This window comes from Archocentrus centrarchus, chromosome 6, assembly GCF_007364275.1.
Source record: "Archocentrus centrarchus isolate MPI-CPG fArcCen1 chromosome 6, fArcCen1, whole genome shotgun sequence".
NCBI lineage: Eukaryota > Metazoa > Chordata > Actinopteri > Cichliformes > Cichlidae > Archocentrus > Archocentrus centrarchus.
Window position 1 is genome coordinate 5,462,346 of NC_044351.1, and position 21,517 is coordinate 5,483,862.

Sequence of the window (21,517 nt, forward strand, 5' to 3'; positions counted from 1 at the left end):
ACACATTGCACATGGAGCGCACACAGCACAACGTGGAGCAGGGGGCAGCTAGAAAGATGCTATAATTTGATTAGAGCGTTCCTTTAATTTTTTTGAGCACTGTACATAAACATCAGTCTAAGATCTGCTCAGGGGAAGTGTTGTAACAGCATTGTTTCTGTGTTTTCTTGTTTCCTCAGAATGTCTGGAGGAGTTAGGTTGTTTGATAGAGGGCTATGGAATGAACGTATGCCAACCCACTCCAGCTAAGTCTCTGAAAGAGATTGCTGTGCACATTGGTGACAGAGACACATCTGTACGCAATGCTGCCCTCAACACTGTGGTAGCTGTCTACAATGTCTGCGGGGACCAGGTCTACAAGCTCATAGGAAATGTAAGATGACTACTAAGACTCCACATAAAAATGTACACTGCACACTTTGACATTCTTCTATCCATGTACTTTCCAGTTGTCAGAAAAGGACATGAGCATGCTAGAGGAGAGAATAAAGCGATCAGCAAAGAAGGCACCCATAACTCTGGCCAAACAGACGACAACAGAGAGGTCTCAGAGGGAGCACCCAACAAACCCCAATGCCACCTTTCTCCGCAAGCCTGCACAGGAAGACCCCAACAAGCTCAAGTAGGTCCCCTCTGACTTAGTCTTACCTCACTCAAAACCAAAAAAGAGGCCAGTAGCACCCCTCACCACAAGATTTTAATATTGAAGAGGGAAAAAAAAAGTCACTATGAGCACCATATTCATCTCGGAAGAACGCTTGGGAAAACGCAGCAGTTAAATCAAAACTGATGATTAAAGAAGTTAGAAGTTATTATGGTTTAATTGAATTCAAACATTTAGCTAGTGACACTGCACAGTAGGCCTTCGAAACAGCCATTTTCAAGCTCGTTAGTGCAGAAATGACAAATGAAGGTTTTTTTTTTTTTTTGTCACATTTTAACAGGGTTGGCAGTTTCTTGTGTGAATCCCAACATATCTTAACAACTTAATGCTAAACATTTACTGACTTGGCAGTGGAAAAGTAAGCCTCATGTCAGTATTAGGGTTCAACCAATATAAGTCAGCTGGATGGTGAGGTAGCAACATCATTGTCTTTGGAACAACATGTCAGGATTCTGTTCCTGGCCAGGGCGTGCATCCAGTAAGGGTTTCCAGGCCCTCATGCTAAACAAGCCTATCATGAAATATGAGCAGAGGACATATAATTGAAACCATACCAGGTCGGATGTCGCCTGGATTAACAAGGTCTGCATCAGGTGTTAAGGAACATACTGACAAAGTGGGCTACTGGATCACAGTGTGGGTGGAGTCGATATGGCAGCGGGGGCAGTAGTCTCAAGACGTGACTCGTGTGCAGCTCTAAACACAACAATACATGAGATAGAGGCAAGCTAACAGCTACTGCCAGTTTAATATCATCATCATCATGCATAAAGTCCCCCATACAATGTTTTAATGGATGAAGGTTATCATTGTTAAGTATAACCCGATACACCGAACATAATCAGCTCAGTGTACTTCAAAAGAGCCGCCGTTCGCGGACTATGGCAACAATTACTGTAATAACACCACAGTAATACCCTATGTTGGTTGTGAAGTGCAGTTTCTCAGCTTTCCGAAACCATTTGAATTTTTCCAATAGGACAAACGGTCGCATTGTTACAGTAATTCAAAGTTCCTTTGATCAGCCCTCCGGCCGGCTCTGTGCTAACCAGCTGTTCGGCTAGTAGGGGCAGGTAACGGTGCTTCAGCGGCGATCGCCCAGTAGTATAGTGTTATAATATGTATGCTGTGTGAGCATTTCAGATGGCTCTCACGTTGCAAAACTACTCCTGCAAACTGTCGGTCTGGGGATTCAACCGCTGCTTTGCGTGCCTCCAGTTTCTTGCTGTTGGGTTTTAAAAATGGCAGGCTTGATTCTGGTGAAGGAGTCGCTCTCATGCCTCCGATAGTGATGACACTCCCTGGCCAATCAGTGGCATGCTGTCCTCCACGTCACATTTTTGTATCGCCTCGTATCGCTCAGAACCTTGGGTGAGTGGGTACGAAAAAGTACCTGCAAACTTGTACCAGTTACTAATGGAAATGCCGTCAAACCGCGGCGAGGCGACCCGTGCCGAGTCGTCCCGTATGGAAACGCGGCTTAAGTGGACAAAGAATTAGAATAAGGGAACTGCTGGAATGCTACTACACGTTACACCAGTGAAAGGGCTTATGTGGAGAGGATGTGGGACCTCAGGTCAGGGGGGAGACTTCATTTCTACACCCCAAGATTGGATACCAAGCCCAACCAAGAACAACTGGTATGTTGAATTGCTAGAGCAGCTGACCTGAAAGAAGATTGTGGCTAAGCTAGAAGATGTGCAGCATTATGGACAATGCGTTCTGCAACCATCACTGAAACCAACTAGCTGATTTTATATCACAGCAAGTGATCCCCAGGAGAGAATGAGACTCATTGATTCATTGATCCACACCACTAAGATCTATAGCAACAACATCGGAATAGCAATCAGACTGGAGAAGTGAAGTTGGATGGTAACAAAGAGAGGGAAGATAGTCTGAACCGAGGGGATTGCACTACCAGAAGGAAACATTGCAGACATTGAGGACAGCTACAAGTACCTTGGAATCCCACAGGCAAATGGGAACCATGAAGAGGCCCATAGAAAAGCTGCAACTGCCAAGTACCTCCAGAGAGTAAGGCAAGCCCTGAGGAGTCAACTGAATGGGAACAAGAAGATCCAGGTGATCAACATTTATGCCCTGCTGTCATCAGATACCCTGAAGGGAAATGAGCTAAACAAAAGAGGAGATGGAAGCTACTGACATCAAGACAAGAAAGCTCCTTGCCATACATTGAGGGTTTCACCCCAAATCCAGCACCCTGAAATTGTACGCTAAGCAGAAGGCTGGGATCTACCACATCAGGCAAGACCCCAGGTGCGGAGATGCCCCTGAGACAATCCAGCACACAACAGCAGGGTACAAGATGCTAGCATGCAGGGCATACATGGAACACCTTAACCAAGTGGCTGGCATTGTATATAGGAACATCTGTGCCAAGTATGGCCTGGTCCTGAGGTCAAAACAATGATACTATTTGATAAGATGAGGTTTATTTATCACATGCACAGTTATACACGGTACAATGCACAGTGAAATGTATTTTGTACCTGCAGCCGATAGTAAGTAGTAGAAATATATAAATAAGAATAAAATATGTAATTCCCACATCACAGTACACAAGACAAATATAAATATCTAGGGTACTCTGTAGTTTGTATCTGGTGTTGAGTGGCAGATGAGGTGAGGTGTCCCACTCATATCACCTGTGGTCTGCCGGCCAGGAAGCTGTAAATCCACCTGCAGAGGGATGGGTCCAGGCTTAGGTCCAACAGCTTAGAGAGCAGTCTGGAGGGGACTACAGTGTTAAATGCCGAACTGTAATCTACAAACGGCACTCTCACATATTTCCCCTTATCAGTGTTGATGTAGGAAGGTGTCTTGCGAAGGAGGAAGGTTATGGCATCATCTGTGGATCTATCTGGCTGGTATGCAAACTGTAGTGGGTTGAGGGTGGTGGGCAGTGGGAGGTGATGAATGTCTTGATGAGTCTCTCAAAACATTTCTTCACTACAGAGGTGAGCACTATGGGCCTGAAGTCATTGGGACTTCTGGAGTATGGTTTCTTTGGGACAGGGACTATATTGGACTTTTTAAAGCAGATGGGAATCACACACTGTTTCAGTGAGAGGTTGACTATCTCAGCACAGGTCTTAAGGACAAGTCCGCTAATATCATCTGGTCCAGCTGCTTTTCTGGTGTTTACGCTTATAAACACCTTCCCGTCCCCATGCTCCATCACAGTGAGTGTCTCCTCCCCTTTGGCTGGGAGCGCAGCGTGTTAGCTTTCCAACTCGAAGCGCACAAAGAAGTTGTTCAGTTCATTAGCCCGAGAAGTTCTTTCTCCTGTGGTGGGTCAGTTGATGTGCTGAGTAAGCTCCAGTATCACCTTTCTCATGTTTTCACTGTTAAAGTCCCTGTTGATTTCCCCCACTCGCTTGTTCTGTTCATGCAATGAACTCTGAAGAACTCTGCTGGCTGTACGGCCTGGTCCGGTACAATGGGGGTCAGCCATGTCTCAGTGAAACAGATGATGTCACAGTGCCGTATGTCCCTCTGGAACTGTATCCTGGCCCCGAGTTTGTCCAGCTTGTTATCCAGTGACTGGACAGTTACCCAGCAGGATCCTCTGCAGCACACCAAATATGGTGTGCTCTATGCCTCAGCCTTTCTCTTACACTGGCTGTTTTCCCATGGAGCTTTGTACGTGACCTAAGAGGGCCGTGCCCTCCTTTGAGTAGTGGTGGACAAGCAGAGGAAAAAGGCTGTAGTGATGTAGGAACGATGTAGGAATACCAAGTGACAGCAACATCAGGAAGGAGGAACGTGAGAATCTTGATAAATGCAGAGGGCTGAGAAAAGAGCTGGAAAGGATGTGGAAGGTCAAGGCAACAGTAATCCTCTTGGTAATCTGAACACTTGGCAGTGACCCCCAAACTGCACCAGCAGATTCCAAGAATGACATCCTGGAATAAACTAAATCTGTGTACAGATTTTTGAAATAACAGACACAAAGTATACAGTGGTCTCAAATTCAGTTCAAATGGGTGTACAGCCCCTTTACACTTTTATATCAGGGTTCTCAGTGGCCAGTGGAAAGTCGATCCATCCATTTTCTTAACTGCTGATCCACTTCATAGTTACTGGTGGGCTTGAGGCCATCCCAGGTGTCACTGGGCAAAAGGTGGGATACACTGTGGGCAGGTCATTAGTCTCTCACAGGGCTCACACAGAGACAGAACCATTCACTCACATTTATACATGTCTGCCAGTTTACATTCTTCATTTAACCCACATGCATGGCTTTCGATTGTGGGAGTAAGCTTTAGTACCTGGAGAAAGCCCATACAGGCACAGGGAGAACATATAAGATCCACACTCACAGGACTCAGCAGATTGGTTGGCGTATAAGAACCAGGATCCATCTTGCTGTTAGGAGACAGTGTGGCCACTGCACCACTATGCTGACCAGTTTTATTTTCTCATTTGTATAAATCAGTTCTTTAAAGTGGTTTAAATGTTACTGGCTCAACGTTGTTGGCCCTTTATCTTGCACAGTGAATTATTGTAGCATGTAGTTATGTGGAGCATTGCACTAGGGAGCAGCTTCAACTTCACAGTAGCATCACAGCCATAAGTAGAAAATTAAGTAAATAATTCTGATGATACACAGTAAACATTTTAAATTTAACACAACAGCAATATGAATACATATAAAATGACTAATAAAAAATAATATTCAGCTCCTGAAATTGAATTGGCTCCTACAGTGGGCTAATTAGTGAAGTTAATCATTGTGACTTGTGTCTAAAAACATTAGAGATTTAAATTGTTGGATAATCTGCCTTTAAATGGTTTGCAGTGCAAATTGTCTTGAAATGCCCTATTAATCACAATCTTTTCCATGTCCATGAGCTTGTTGAACATTCTGCCATTTCCTTTTCTCTGTCAGATCCATTGTGTTTGGATTGAGATGAATCTAAATACAATCATACATCAGTTTGAATGTTTGCTCACAACTAATCTGTCCTCCTCTTGCCCTGATTTTCTGAGTCATTGCATGTTGGGTTCCTCTCACAGGTACTTATCTTGTCTTAAAAAATTGCCTAAAACCACCTGTCTTTTGTCGACTGCCTGTCTCTCTTAACCCTTCATCTTTCTTCCTGTGTGATTTCCTCCTCTACTTTGCCTGCCTTCCTTTTATGGAGCAGAATAATGTATCGCACGTATAGGATGTGAGTATCAACTCCTCCTCTTCCCCCCTCTTTTCTGTGTGTGGCCATTGTAAGAACTCCTCAATTTTTCTTTGTTATGATTGTCGTTTGTGATTAATGAACAGAAAAGGTGCATGAGGTATTTGGTTTTAGTCGTGTTTCTTTTCATGGCGGGGAAAGGATTGTTTTTTTTTTTCCAACTGTCCCATGATGGTAGCTAAAGCACCAGACTCATGTTGAAAATGCCCAACTGTGTCTTCCTCTGTCATCGCAGTGTTGTATAAGAATGGGATGAACCCATGCATTCCTGTCACCTAGAGATATTTGGGCAACTTTTAGGAGATTATGGTGTCAGACAGTGGCTCTTCTTCTGAAGTAGCTTCTTCTGGCCCCATTTATTGGTATAGTTTACATCTCAAAATACCCTACTTAGGGGAAGTATTTTCCTAGAGGTCTGGATTGTTGAGGGTTGGGCTTGCAATAGTAAGCATTCCTTCATGATGGAGTAGTCAGCAAACAGTTCTTACAAATATCATGATAAGACTGAAAAATTACTTTTAACCTTTAAGTCTGCTTTGCTGCTACTGCTTGTCTTTTTCTACAGCTGTCTCATTTAGCTGTCCACATTTGCTAAGTAAATCACAGACAGCAGAACAAATTGATTCCTCCATGATGCATGTAGCTCACTTGTTATGGTATCATTGTTGTATAGTTTTCTGTTACTCTCGTTTACCATGCAGCAAGGCCTGTACTACAAAGCTGGATTCACCTACCCTGGCAGTCAGGATAGTGGTCACATGAAGCTGGTTATCAACTTGCTAAGTTAAACCAGCGTTTCCTAGATCTAGGCATGAGCAGACTCACACGAAAGGGTTGTTTGCAACATCTAATCAGTAACAGGAAACTATATTAGTAATATATGAAGCATTTACACGCACAATGCAGAATGAAAGCAACACAACTGCTGCAGATAAATCAGTGGTGAGAGAAGCACTGTATAGTAGTTTAGTGTAAAAAGTGCCATAAGAATGTGTGCACTTCTACATTTTCTTTGGTCAGTAAAACTAGAAAAGAACACATTAATAGAAATTAGCAGGAGGAAAAGCCAGTAAAAATGCCAATTGTATGAGTTAACAGGCTTATCAATATAATGACTGCCATTAAAATACAGGAGAATCTGATGAGTTATAATTGAATATTCCATTAAGTGGGAATGGCAGTTTTATTTATCTAGCACACTTCACATTTTACAGTGTGCTTAACACAGAAGATAAAAACATAAATACTTGTACTTTAAGGGAGTGAAAACAATCAAATAAACAATCAAAACTTTACAAAAAAAAAAAAAAAACCCTATACGCAGCAATGTTCAAAGACTGTTTTAGTTTTTATTCTTCCAGCTGCACCTCTGATGGTGTGAACAAGTAAAGAATAAATACAAAAACAGAATTCAAATGTAAGCTTAGTCTGTGCCGACAAGTACAAATAGGTGTCCCAATTTCTACTGCTTAAAAATATTAAAGGGACACTTTGAAAACACATCAGATCTCAATGGGGAACATGTCTATACTAATATGGACTGGGTAATGTGTTAGGAACAAAAGAATGCCACATTGTTCGGGGATCTAGGCAGAAGAAATTCACAACCCGGAGGTATCGGAGCATCACAAGACACGGGGGGAGTCCCCTGTTTATCGGACGAGTGCTTGCTAGTGCTAATAACCACACCTGGTTGCTAATTATGGTAATGGTAAACACTTTCAATATCAAATCAGTGAAATTCTCAGCCCAGTGCTGCGCTGGACAATCAACCACTGGCTAGAATCCTATTTAATGGAAATTAAAATTATCAACCTAGAGAGCTGAATTCAAAGAGACACTGAAAATTTAAGTAAAAAATTATGCTTCAGGCTAGTCCAGTTCCCAAAATTCCCAAAAAGCAACTCAAAATGGTACTCTGTAGTTTGTATCCGGTCTTTAAGTCCAACCTTCCAATTAGTAGGTGACCTGCTCTACCCCCTCAGCACCCTCTGTGCGAATGTGTAAATGGTTGTCCATCTCTCAATGGCTCTGCAACAGGCTAGCGACCTGTGCAGGGTGTACCCTGCCTCTCGCCCTATGTCAGCTGGGATAGGCTCCAGCCCCCCCGCAACCCTGAAAAGGATAAGCGGAAGAGGATGGATGGATGGACAGTTTAACAACCTCCTCTGCTACTTAACTGACCAGATCAATATCCCAGAAGTTTAATTGGCTTGATGCTATACTCTGTGTTCCTTTTGAATTTTTTTTTTTTTTTTTTTTGAGGCGTGTACATATTAATGCTTATAGAACAATAAAATTGTTGTGAAGTTGTTTGTGCCAACAGGAAAAACAAAATAAAAACGAGGAAAGTTGCATCTTAAAAGTCTGTATTTCTTACTGATGCTCATAAGGGAAACATGCTATTAAAATTTAGTCCCTTCTTCTGTGTGCAGGCAGAGGTCCAAGGGATCTTCCAAGAATAGTGACCCTATTTCTCAGCGAATTGATTGGTCAATAGGCGATGAATTCATACCTGTTCTTTAATCTGGAAACTAACCTGCTCTGGAGCAGATTAGGTTCACCATATAGGTTACCATGGTGATATACTCCAGTAAGAAGTGACCAGTCTTTGTAGTACAGAAAACCCAGGGTTTACCCCAAAGTTACCTCGATAAGACAAAATCCTGCTTCGTAGTACAGGCCTCAGAGCATCAGTTTATTTTAATGCACAATATGCCATGAAAGGCTAACTTTTCTAGATTTACAGGATCTTTGGTCTGCCGTGAAAACAGAAAATTGGTTGAAGGAACCCTGTCATTTACTGAAAAGTTCATGCATGATCAGAAGTTCCACTAATACCCAACACGGTGCCACTTTGTTCCTCATTCTGACCACAATACAAATGCTTTCTCTATCTTCTATGAGTGGTATTTGTTGTCTTTTTAAAGCTGATTTAAAGTCGTGTGACTACAATGGTATGAAAAGTTAAAAAAAAAAAAAAAAAAATTTACTTAACATGGTGTCATTTGTGCAAATTGCTCAGGCTATGCTGCAGACATAATTTGACATGTAGTTGTATTGCTTTCGTCAGACTGTTATGTCATTAATGTAATGAGCAATAACACCCCATGATTTTTATTAGAATGTAGATTTAATGTTTGATTATTCTAATTTTAATAAATCTCAAACTCATTAAAATTGGATAATGTTGGCTTTAAAGCGTGTGTCATATACTGGATGAAATGTAGTATCTTATCTTTTTTCCTCCACTGCCTATTTTCCAATCACTCCCTCCATCCAGCCAAGCACGTCAGAATCCACAGCACAGCGAGTCCTTGCATCCGTCCATCCCCAAGGAGTTCCAATTAGACCTGGACATGATTGAGATGGACCAGGGTAGAGTGTGTGAGTTGCCGGACCTTGTCCAACACAAGCTGGATGAGCTGCTGGAGCCCATCATGATACCTGAACCCAAGTAAACAACCTTAGTCCTAACAATCAAACCCACACAAGCAGCACAGAAATAGAAGGGAACATTTGTTGGAATTTAATACTGCTTTGCAATTTTCTGTTCAAAGGATACGATCGGTCTCACCGCACTTTGATGAACTGCATAATAGCACCGCTTCCACCATCAACTTTGTCATCTCTCAGGTGGCGAGTGGTGACATAAACACCAGCATCCAGGCACTGGCACAGGTACAAACACACTGATTTAGACAGAAGGAATTTTCACGTGATTTAGTAAAGTGGCAACCAGTACGCCTCCCATTAAAATCATTAATTGAATAGAAGAGTGGCTTCGAAAAACATTACACAGCTAGGAAAGCCTGACACAGGTGCTCAGTGTTTTTATTTAAATTTTATTTTACCAGGGAAAACCCATTGAGATTTAAAATCTCTTTTTACAAGGGAGTCCTGGCCAAGGGGTGTGTTGTGGTGGTGATAAAAACAAAACTGAGAATAATTATTTGAAAACTGAGAGCCTCATTTACTATTAAATGTTAAGGCATCACTTGGTTCCTGATTTTTGTTTAAAAAAAAAGACACAATCATGAATTTGTATAAAAATTACACACTGGTGCATAAAAATTCACCAGAATGCAAGACAGTACCCCTGAACTGATGTACATTGTGTCCATAAATGCTTAAATGAAACTTGTATCCATGCCTGGGACCGTTTTCATACATTTATATGTAAACATATCCAAAGTGTATTATTTTCCTCTGTAGATTGATGAGGTGCTACGGCAGGAGGACAAAGCAGAAGTCATGTCGGGACACATCGATCAGTTTCTCATTGCTACCATCATGCAGCTGAGGCTTATCAACAGCACACACATGGCTGACGACCGGGTGGATAAAAAGGACATCATCAAGCTGTACAGCTGCATCATAGGAAACATGCTGTCTGTGAGTTATGCTGACACAGTCACACGTTAGGTTGATTTGAGAAGAGGACACTAATGTTTTGATGGACCACCTGTTGTCCCTTTTTTTTGTCAGCTGTTCTCTATGGAGTCCCTGGCCAGAGAGGCATCTATGGGTGTGCTGAAGGACCTGATGCATGGTCTGATAACACTGATGCTGGACAGCAGAGTGGAGGATATAGAAGATGGAACGCAGGTCATCAGGTCCGTCAACCTGCTCGTAATCAGAGTCCTGGAGAAGTCTGACCAGACCAACATGATCAGGTCAGTAAGAAGAAACTGTGCACTGTGGTAACATCTCTCTTTTTGTGTTCGGGTGTGTATGGTAAATGGACTAGTTCTTATATATAGCGCTTGAGCGCTCAAAGCGCTTTATACAACACATTTTGCATTCACCTAATCACACACACATTCATACAAGCACTTTTTTCTACATCTAAGTGCTTTCTATCTTGCATGAATACATTGGGATTAACTTGGGGTTCAATATCTTGCCTAAGAATATTTTGGCATGCAGACTGGAGTGGCCAGGAATTGAACCACCACCCCTGTGAATATTATCCTTTAATTCTGGATTTTACACTAATGTATGGTGGGAAAATGCACGTCAGCTTTTAAACTGAGAGGGGTATACTGTGAAGCAAGATTAATAGGTTAGAGCTATATGGCTTAATGTTGAGTTTTGCTTTAATAAGTTGACTGAATTACCATGAAAACACACAACCTGGCCAGGAGCAGGTTATGTTCAGTATTTTGGTTTACAATCTGCTGGAAGCCCACAATCTCACTGATTTTATTTTATTTACATCAAGTTTTAAGTGTGTTATAGAGGCTCTGCTGTAGAAATACATTTGACGTGCTGTATTGCCAAAAGTATTCACTCACCCATCCAAATATTGAATTCATACGTTCCAAACACTTCCATGGCCATGGGTGTATAACAGGGTTCTAGCCAGAAAAATTTCATAGACCAGCGCAAATGACTGCTTGCTGGTGCTATTGGCTGCTCCCACTTGCTAACTATGATGATGGTGATCTGTTCCATTAGCTAACAGCTGAAATTCTCAGCCCGGTGTTCAACTGCTAGCTAGAACCCTGGTTTTAAACCAAGTACCTAGGCGTGCAGACTACCTCTGCAAACATTTGTGAAAGAATTGGCTGCTCTCAGGAGCTCAGTTAATTCCACATAGGAAGCCATCTGTGTATCAATGTCCAGTTGTGAATTTTCCTCGCAACTAAATTTTCCACAGTCACCTGTTGGTGATATTATAACAGAGTGGAAGTGATTGGGAATGACAGCAACTCAGCCACAAAGTTGTAGGCCACTTAAAATCACAGAGCAGGTCAGCGGGTGTTGAGGCGCATAGTGTGCAGAGGTCACCACTGCATCTGCAAAGCGTCAGATGCAAGTGGTGTTAAGCACCCCACCACGGGACTCAGGAGTAGTAGAGATGTGTTCTCTGGAGTGACCAATCATGCTTCTCCATCTGGCAATCTGATGGACGAGTCTGGGTTTGGCAGTTCAATTCAATTCAGCTTTATGTATATAGCGCCCAATTCAATTCACTTTTATTTATACAGCGCCAAATCACAACAAACAGTCGCCGCAAGGCGCTTTGTATTGTGGGTAAAGACCCTACAATAATACAGAGAAAACCCAACAGTCAAAATGACCCCCTATGAGCAGCACTTGGCGACAGTGGGAAGGAAAAACTCCCTTTTAACAGGAAGAAACCTCCAGCAGAACCAGGCTCAGGGAGGGGCAGTCATCTGCTGTGACTGGTTGGGCTGAGGGGAGAGAAAGACATGCTGTGGAAGAGAGCCAGAGATTAATATCAATTAATGATTAAATGCAGAGTGGAGTATAAACAAAGTAAATAAGGTGAATGAAAAGAAACAGTGCATTATGTGAACCCCCCAGCAGACTAGGCCTATAGCAGCATAACTAAGGGATGGTTCAGGGTCACCTGATCCAGCCCTAACTATAAGCTTTATCATAAAGGAAAGTTTTAAGCCTAATCTTAAAAATAGAGAGGGTGTCTGTCTCCCGAATCCAAGCTGGAAGCTGGTTCCACAGAAGAGGGGCCTGAAAGCTGAAGGCTCTGCCTCCCATTCTACTCTTAAGTATCCTAGGAACCACAAGTAAGCCAGCAGTCTGAGAACGACGTGCTCAGTTGGGGTGATATGGTACTATGAGGTCTTTGAGATAAGATGGGGCCTGATTATTCAAGACCTTGTATGTGAGGAGAAGGATTTTAAATTCTATTCTAGATTTAACAGGGAGCCAATGAAGAGAAGCCAATATGGGAGAAATCTGCTCTCTCTTTCTAGTCCCTGTCAGTACTCTAGCTGCAGCATTTTGGATCAGCTGAAGGCTTTTCAGGGAGCTTTTAGGACAGCCTGATAATAATGAATTACAACAGTCCAGCCTTGAAGTAATGCATGAATTAGCTTTTCAGCATCACTCTGAGAAAGATGTTTCTAATTTTAGAAATATTGCGCAAATGCAAAAAAGCGGTCCTACATATTTGTTTAATATGTGCATTGAAGGACATATCCTGGTCAAAAATGACAAGATTTCTCACAGTGTTACTGGAGGCCAAAGTAATGCCATCCAGAGTAAGTATCTGGTTAGACACCAAGTTTCTAAGATTTGTGGGGCCGAGTACAAGAATTTCAGTTTAATTAACTTTAACACCGAATGTGTCCCATGTGACACGACATACTTCAAAAGTGCCGCCGTTCGCGGACGTCTGGCAACAAATTCCGTAATACCCCTATATGGCTGTGACGCGCAATTTCTGGGCTTTCAGGAACCGTTTGCATTTTTTCGATAGGACAAACGGTTGCGGAGTTACGGTAATACGCCAGCTGATCAACGTTCCTTTGATCAGCCGACTCCGAGCTGATACGCCACGTCTCAATCAGCTGTTCGCCGCTATTGAGGGCAAGAAACGGGCACTTCAACAGCGATCGCCCGGCGTTAAAGGGTTAATCTGAATTTAGAAGCAGGAAATTACAGGTCATCCAGGCCTTAATGTCTTTAAGACATTCTTGCAGTTTAATTAATTGATGTGTGTCATCTGGCTACATTGATAGGTAAAGCTGAGTATCATCTGCATAACAATGAAAATTGATGCAATGCTTTCTAATAATACTGCCTAAAGGAAGCATGTATAATGTAAATAAAATTGGTCCTAGCACAGAACCTTGTGGTTCTGTACATGAACAAATTGGAATCTATTAGATAAATATGACTCAAACCACTGTAGTGCAGTACCTTTAATACCTATAGCAAGCTCTAATCTCTGTAATAAAATGTTATGGTCAACAGTATCAAAGCTGCACTGAGGTCCAACAGGACAAGCACAGAGATGAGTCCACTGTCAGAGGCTCTAAGAAGATCATTTGTAACCTTCACTAATGCTGTTTCTGTACTGTGATGAATTCTGAAACCTGACTGAAACTCTTCAAATAAACCGTTCCTCTGCAGATGATCAGTTAGCTGTTTTACAACTACTCTTTCAAGAATCTTTGAGAGAAAAGGAAGGTTGGAGATTGGCCTATAATTAGCTAAGACAGCTGGGTCAGTGATGGCTTTTTAAGTAGCGGTTTGATTACAGCCACCTTGAAGGTCTGTGGTACATAGCCAACTAATAAAGACAGATTGATCATTTTTAAGGTTGGAACATCAATAATTGGAAAGACTTCTTTGAACAGTCTAGTAGGAATGGGATCTAATAAACATGTTGCTGGTTTGGAGGAAGTAACTATTGAAGTTAACTCTGAAAGATCAACTGGAGCAAAAGAGTCTAAACAAATACCAGCAGTGCTGAAAGCAGCCGAACATGAAGAATAATCTTTGAGATGGTTATGAATAATTTTTTCTCTAATGTCTAAAATTTTATTTGTAAAAAAATCCATGAAGTCACTACTAGTTAAAGTGAAAGAACAAACCTGGGGTTGTTCTTATTCTCTTCAATTAATGATGAATAGTAAGATGTCCTAGCTTTACGGAGGGCTTTTTTATACATCAACAAACTCTTTTTCCAGGCTAAATGAGCATCTTCTAATTTAGTGAGACGCCATTCCCTCTCCAGCTTACGGGTTATCTGCTTTAAGCTGTGTGTTTGTGAATTATACCACGGAGTCAGGCACTTCTGATTTGAAGCTTTCCTTTTCAGAGGAGCCACAGTATCCAAAGTCGTACGCAGTGAGGATGTAAAACTATTGACGAGATAATCGGCCTCACTAGGAGCAGAGTTTAGGTAGCTGCTCTGCACTGTGTTGGCACTGAAGAGCATAACAATGAAGGAATTAGATCCTTAAACTTAGTTACAGCACTTTCAGAAAGACTTCTACTGTAATAAAACTTATTCCCCACTGCTGTGTAATCCATTAAAGTAAATGTAAATGTTACTAAGAAATGATCAGACAGGAGGGGGCTTTCAGGGAATACTGTTAAGTCTTCAGTTTCTATGCCAAATCACAACAGTCTCTTCAAGGCAGTTGCCAGAACAGTACTTGCCTGTCTGCATTGTGCCAAGTTTAAAGTTTGGTGGTGTAGAGTTTAAATACCTGGGTCTGTCCACCTTTTGGTTTGAGAACTGAAGAAGCCTTTCGAATGAGAGGTGAAATGTCTTCAAGAAACAAAAAGAAGTCCAGTCGCTGTTTTTTTTTTTTTTTTTTTCCCTTCAAGCTCCTGAGACTTTTTAATGTGACTGCGCACAAACCTTGAAGCAGAAAGTTGGGCTTAACAAACATAACCTCAATGATGACCACTGTTAGGATACCATTTTAAGAGGGTCTTTATCTGGTTTAACTAATAATTTTATTGCTACTGTGTTCATAATGCACAGATAGACCGTAATGCACCTGCATCAACCTAAGTGCTGGACATTTATGTAGGTTACATGTGCAAATACTCAGCCCTGAGTGATGCTGTAGCACTAAGAGTATACTGAGTGTAATGTGACAAAATCATTAATAATAATTAAGACCAGACCTCCCTCTCCCCAGTCACCTCCTCCAGCTTGTCCAGGGGGACCCCAAGGCATTCCCAAGCCAACTGAGAGATATAATCTCTCCAGCATTTTCTGGGTCTGCCCCGGGGCCTCCTCCCTGGTAGGACATGGCTGGAACACCTCACCCAAGAGGCGCTCAGGAGGCATCCTAGTTAGATACCCAAACCATCTCAACTGGCTCCTTTTGATGTGCAGGAGCAGCGGTTCCACTTTGAGGCCCTCCCGAAAGGGTGAGGAGGCCAGCCACCTTTCGGAGGAAGCTCATTTCTGCTGCTTGTATTTGTGATCTCGTTCTTTTGGTCCCTGCCCGAAGCCCAGAACACAGATCACAATTGAAATCAAAATTCAATTAATTGCACAGCCCTACTGAGTAGTCATCTGTGTTACGCTTCTTTGAAGTCTGCCCCCTGAGGCACCTGGGTGGATTGTAATGTAAATTTAATCGTGGTATGCATCACTTCCTGTGTGGATTTGGTTTATTTTTTTCCTTCTCCTGGGGTGAAGAGTCTGTGTTTGTTGAATGTTTTCTCACTGCATACTATATTTTATTTTCACCAACCTGTTGGTTTATCTTTCTCTCTTTTTTTGTTTTTTCTTTCTTTTCTCTTGCTCTGTGTCAAAGTATAACTACATAAAGGCTTATGGTCAGTCCAGACTTGTGTATACAGCCTATTAAGTGGATTTCTTTCATTCCTACCTCTTCATAGTGCTCTGCTGGTGTTGCTTCAGGATACACTGGTCTCGACAGCCGGTTCCCCCATGGTCTCCGAGCTGGTCATGAAAGTAAGGAAACCTAACATCGATGCAAAATCTGCTGTCCACTAAAGAGGCTTATGCTGGACCTTTAACTTATCTATGTTTGTTTTTATTCAGTGTTTGTGGAGGGTCATCCGCTTCCTCCCAGAGACCATCAACAACATCAACCTGGATCGGATCCTGCTGGACGTCCACAACTTCATGAAGGTTTTCCCCAAAGAGAAACTGAAGCAGCTTAAGAGTGATGTCCCACACAGAACCCTCAAGACACTGTTACACACACTGTGCAAGCTCACTGGGGCCAAGGTAACTCACACAGTAGTGCAGTGGCTAGCACTTATCCCTCACAGCAAGAAAGATCCTGGTTTGAACTTCCTGGTTGGCTCGGTCTTCCTGTGGAGTTTCCATGTTCTCTCTCTGCCCAGTGGGGTTCTTCTAAGTACTTGGGTTTCCTCCCACAGTCAAGACACATGCATGTTTGGTAAATTGGTGATTCTAAATTGGCCATGGGTGTGATTTAGATAAAGTGCTTGAAGTGTTTAAAGTGTTGTATGAATGTCTGGTTAAAAGACGCTTGTAGTCCAAAGAGCATAGAGAATAGAAATGTGTTGTAGATCTTGTAGATTGTAAATTTTATTATGAGAAGTCTTTATTTTATCCTTTCTGCTATAGATGGTAACAGAAATCGTTTGTCCAACCAGACTATGTAGAATTTTTTCTCTGAAGAACTTTAATAGATCAGTTGGTGGTCAATGTAGCCCCAGCCCACGGGGACACACAATAAGACATAATAAGCCTGTTGTCCCTGAGGAAAGCTCCTGTGGTGGAGAAAAACTGCAGTTTATAATGGATAGGTATTTAGATTTTTAGCAAAAGCCTCAGTTTTATGCTGCATATCTGGTTATGGTGTGGATGCATTACAAGACAGCAGGCCCCAAAAAACAAAACTAGTGAAAGGAGCTTTGTAACTTTTAAATGGTATTATTTCATTTAAGAGGGTTGCCAATATCCTATGCTCAGATACTAATCAATTAAATTAGTTTTATTTATATAGCACCAAATCACAACAGTTGCCTTAAGGCGCTTTATATTGTAAGGTAGTAGAGATGCTACAATAATTACACAGAAATCCCAACAGTCAAAACGACCCCTGTGAGCAGCACTTGGCGACCATGGGAAGGAAAAACTCCCTTTTATCAGGAAGAAACCTCCAGCAGAACCAGGCTCAGGGAGGGGCGGTCATCTGCCATGGCTGAGGAGGGAGAGAGACAGGACAAAAGACGTGCTGTGGAAGAGAGCCAGAGATCAATAACTAGTGATTAGTGGGCCCCAGGCACTTCCTGCATGTTTCTGGCTCAGCATGCAAGTGCCCACTGTTTCATGGTCTCTGCTGAAGGTTCCATCCCCTTGGGGTTCTTATATCGGTTCTCATCGCCATTCTGTGTTATGATGATTAGGACTCTGGTGACTTTGAGAGTGGGGGTGTCCTCAGAATCACCACACTGCCTTGTTTTGTTTCTGCTAGTTTCTTTATCCTTAAGTGTTTAGTTACTGGGTTTCTGTGAAATGCATTTTGCTGTTGTCGAAAGGCTTTGGGAAAGATCACATGCATGTCCTCACATGTCTGCACACACACACGCGCACACACGGTCTAACGATGTATCAAAAGAATATCAGGTGACAGGTATCTCAACTTGTAGCTGATGGCACTTATAGTATTTCAGCTTTTTCCTGTTCCATCTACAGGATCAGGGCACCTGTCAATATTTTCCTGAGGCCCTTATGAAAAAGAAAGTGGGGGGGGGGGGGGGGGGGGGTTCCAGCATTCCTTTGAATCTAATTTCTTCTTTTTCCACCAAGACTTTGTATATTTATATTGACTGACCAGTAATGATCAGGGCCTGTCACTGTTGGCCTTTGAACTGTGTGGAAAAATGCTCCAGACCTCCTCTCCTCCTTTAGTTCTGTTTCCAGAAGTTGACCTTGACTTAGTACCACAGTATTAGTTATTGTAAAATCTCTACTGTGATCCCTTGTCTTGTGTCCATTATCTGTTTTTAGTAATCCATAAGCGGGTCCAGGTCACGTTAATTATGTTGATATTTATTGGTGCATAAAGATGCTGATAACTTTTTCAATTGTACTGTTAAAGAATAGGTCTTTAAAGTGATCACATTTGTTGGTGACTCTATATTGACTTGTATTGATTTGTATTGATGATGCTCAGATCCTAGACCACCTGTCGATGATTGAGAATCGTAATGACTCTGAGTTGGAGGCCCATCTGAGGCGGGTGGTCAAACACTCTGGAAACCTGGCGGGACTTAAGAGTGACCGAAGTAATGAGAAGAGTGGACCGCGCACAGTGAGCAACACACACTAAATACACAACCATTTAATAAACTGAGAATTTCCATCAGAGGTGTGTGTTTTGTGTTTGATGGAATGCTGATGTGTAAGTTGAAATGAATTTTTTGTGTGTGTGTGTGTGTGTGTGTGTGTGTGTGTGTGTGTGTGTGTGTGTGTGTGTGTGTGTGTGTGTGTGTGTGTGTGTGTGTGTGTGTGTGTGTGTGTGTGTGTGGGGTATATGGGTATAAGGGTATAAAAAAATTTAAAACTGTCGAGCTACTAAATTCATGTCACTTATCAGAGTTAAATGGGTTGTGTAATCCTGATGCTTCGTTTGCAGGATGATCGGATGTCAAAGGCAAAGGTCAGCGATATTCTGTCTGAAATCTTCAAGAAGATTGGCTCCAAGGAGAACACTAAAGAGGTCGACTTCACTCCTGCTTGAAATTCCATTCCTGTATCTGTTTGCTGCTTTTTAAAATTCATTCCACTTTAAGTTTGAAACAAGTTTTATTATAATTTAGGGCCTGGACAACACATTGAAATTTGAGCACTGTTCTTCTCAGGGTTTGACAGAGTTGTATGAGTATAAACAGAAGTACTCGGATGCAGACCTGGAGCCCTTCCTCAAAAACACATCACAGTTCTTCCAGAGCTATGTGGAGCGAGGCCTTCGCATGATCGAGTCTGAGCGAGAGGGCAAAACTCGAATCCAGACCTCAGCAGGTACAACTGTAAGCTGTCTTGGTGCTCTTTGGTCATACTCAGTCAGCAGTATGCAATAATGTGCATGTGTTTCTCTGCAGTGATCCCTCAGCATGGTGTGGAGTCCAGTCTGAGCAGCAACAATGAAGAGCTGAAACCAGCTGTTTACTATGAAAGACTGAAGATTCTCAGACAGAGACAAGGCCTGGAAAACACTTCCAGGGTTAGTTGATATTATTCAATCAGCTCTTTCAGTGTGTTACATACTGTAGAGCTGCATGACTATATGTGTGTGGTGCTGCTTTCTCTTTCCTTTCTCCTCCCTGCTCGCTCTCCCATTTCCCTTCTTCCATTCTCTCTCTCCAGGACCCAGGTGTCCCTCATTTTGCACCTGGGTTTACTCAGCAGTTAAGCCCCAAACATTATTAAAGCCATTGCTGTCTCTTTGTTGACTTTGTGTTTTTTTTTTTCCTCAGTTTATTTCTGTTTTTTTAATTAAGATCAGTATTTAACCTTAACTGCCTGTTTGGTCTCTCTCCCCTGGTTTATTGTTGCTCCCCACATTACCCCCAGACATTACATTATCATGGGAATGTAACACAGTGTCAGCTACAGCTGTTTGTCAAATCCTTAGCAGTATAATTCCAGGATAAGTGCTGCTTCTTAGTGGGTATAACAGAAGCCAAACATGCCTTTTCACCCTCTGTGTTCTCCCCCAGCAGCAGGGTGTCGGGGGGAGCGAGGATGAGCCTCAGCAGCGACCCACCATCTCCTCCCTGCTGTCCTCAAAGCCATCGGTGGCATCGTCCACCGACATGCTCCAAAGCAAGCTGTCACAGCTCAAAGAGTCACGGGAGCTGTACCAGCAAGAGCACAACATGCACTCCCCGACACATGCACACACCCGCTCAGCTTTACCAGCAGCCAACCTGGATGACCTGAAGAAACGCCTGGAGAGGATAAAGAGCAAACGGCAGTGAAGCGGGAGCACCACCTCATCTCATCCATTAATCCTATGGAGTTCAGCTGGTAGTAAGAAATGCAGCAACCACCTTTTTAACTCATGCTGTTTTTATATTTATGTTGTGTGGAGGGAAAGAAAAAGGACACTGGAGCCCACCTCACTCCTGACTCCACCCACTGTGCCTATATGTTGTTAGAAATCAAACACACCCTGTAGGACCAGAAACCATCCAGGTGTTTTTAGCTAGTTACAGTATCAGACAGTGAGTCATTGTTCATCAGTGAAAAGCTGAAGAGTCCTTGAACAAAATGAGAGTGGTGGTATTGGTATTGTCATTCTTGTTCTCGTTGCTAGAAGATCAGGATCACAGCATTTTTTCTGTTAAAGCCTTCTCTTTGCCCTCTCTGTACACTCTTCACTGTATTATGATACTCCCTCAGTCACCTGCCTCCTCATTTCTTTGTACTTGTTGAACAATTCAACAATTAAAAGGCACTTCTGAAGGAAGAAGGATCTGGTTTGTTCTCTGGTGTTTTGTGACCTTCCATGTGTTACCAAGTGGTTTTTGATTTGACCTTTGTTGTGACAGGAAAAGCAAAGATCTAACAAAGAAAGCAGATCCAGACTTTGGAATAGGGCTCAAACTACCAGGCGTTTATTCAGCTGCAGGTTTTCTCAATTTAACTGGAAAAAACAGTTTACAACTTAAAAATCACAATCATACACTCTAATTGTTCTGAATCCCAAAAGTATTCACTACACGTGAGAACCAGCCAGTCGATTAATTGCTGCTGCTCTGGTTTTCTACACTGAATGGAACGGAGACTTAATTTTAGTGATTCCACCTCTGCTTTTTCTGTTGTATCCTGCTCCAATATTAAAAAGTCCCGAAGCTTTCAGACCCAGAGAAAAAAATTGTTTCTATTGTGGAAGACACAAAGTGGCTACTGAGAATTTTTCTTACATGTGTGCAGATGTCAGTCTTTGCATTGGGTTGACATTGGGCTGTAAATACTCTCTGTAAAGTCCTCCTAACACATCTTTTCACTTATTAAACCACAGCCATGGAGCCAGACTAGAGTCAACATGGCCTCTACTGTAAAGCGCATTGACCTCACTCGATTGTGTTTGTAGGCTTGAGGAGCATGGCATGAACCTGTGATTTTTATTTTATTCTGTAAATAAAGTTTGCATCAGTAAAACTGCTGTTTAATTCAATCTTTTTTTTCCTCTCCCCTCTCTCCCAATGAAGGTGCAGGCTGTGTCACACATCTGTTTAGTAGTTGGTTATTGAGTAAATGTACTGTTTTTGTATTTAATTCCTCAGCCTTCCTTGTATAATCCATAGTGGAAATATTGGGTGTTTTTTCTTTTCCTCCCTAACTTGAGTTTGCTGATTATTTTACAGCTGCCGTCTTTGGTTGTAG

The 21,517-nt window shown here is 42.2% G+C and overlaps 1 protein-coding gene across 6 annotated transcripts in view; it reads left to right on the forward strand.

The window, feature by feature from the left end:
- The window catches only part of ckap5 (cytoskeleton associated protein 5), a 65,337-nt gene extending 44,045 nt beyond the window's left edge, over positions 1-21,292 (forward strand). For 4 of the 6 annotated variants that reach the window (XM_030730790.1, XM_030730791.1, XM_030730786.1 and 1 more), the window contains 13 exons: positions 180-373; positions 450-622; positions 9,164-9,337; positions 9,441-9,561; positions 10,096-10,275; positions 10,369-10,556; positions 16,024-16,099; positions 16,190-16,378; positions 18,300-18,437; positions 18,762-18,845; positions 18,988-19,147; positions 19,228-19,349; positions 19,846-21,292. In XM_030730790.1, the coding sequence (XP_030586650.1) occupies positions 180-373; positions 450-622; positions 9,164-9,337; positions 9,441-9,561; positions 10,096-10,275; positions 10,369-10,556; positions 16,024-16,099; positions 16,190-16,378; positions 18,300-18,437; positions 18,762-18,845; positions 18,988-19,147; positions 19,228-19,349; positions 19,846-20,106 (2,060 nt within the window). In that variant the 3' untranslated portion in view covers positions 20,107-21,292. The remainder of the gene's footprint in view (positions 1-179; positions 374-449; positions 623-9,163; positions 9,338-9,440; positions 9,562-10,095; positions 10,276-10,368; positions 10,557-16,023; positions 16,100-16,189; positions 16,379-18,299; positions 18,438-18,761; positions 18,846-18,987; positions 19,148-19,227; positions 19,350-19,845) is intronic. The other 2 variants (XM_030730788.1, XM_030730787.1) reach the window with 2 other exon arrangements.
- The last annotated feature ends 225 nt before the right edge of the window (positions 21,293-21,517 follow it).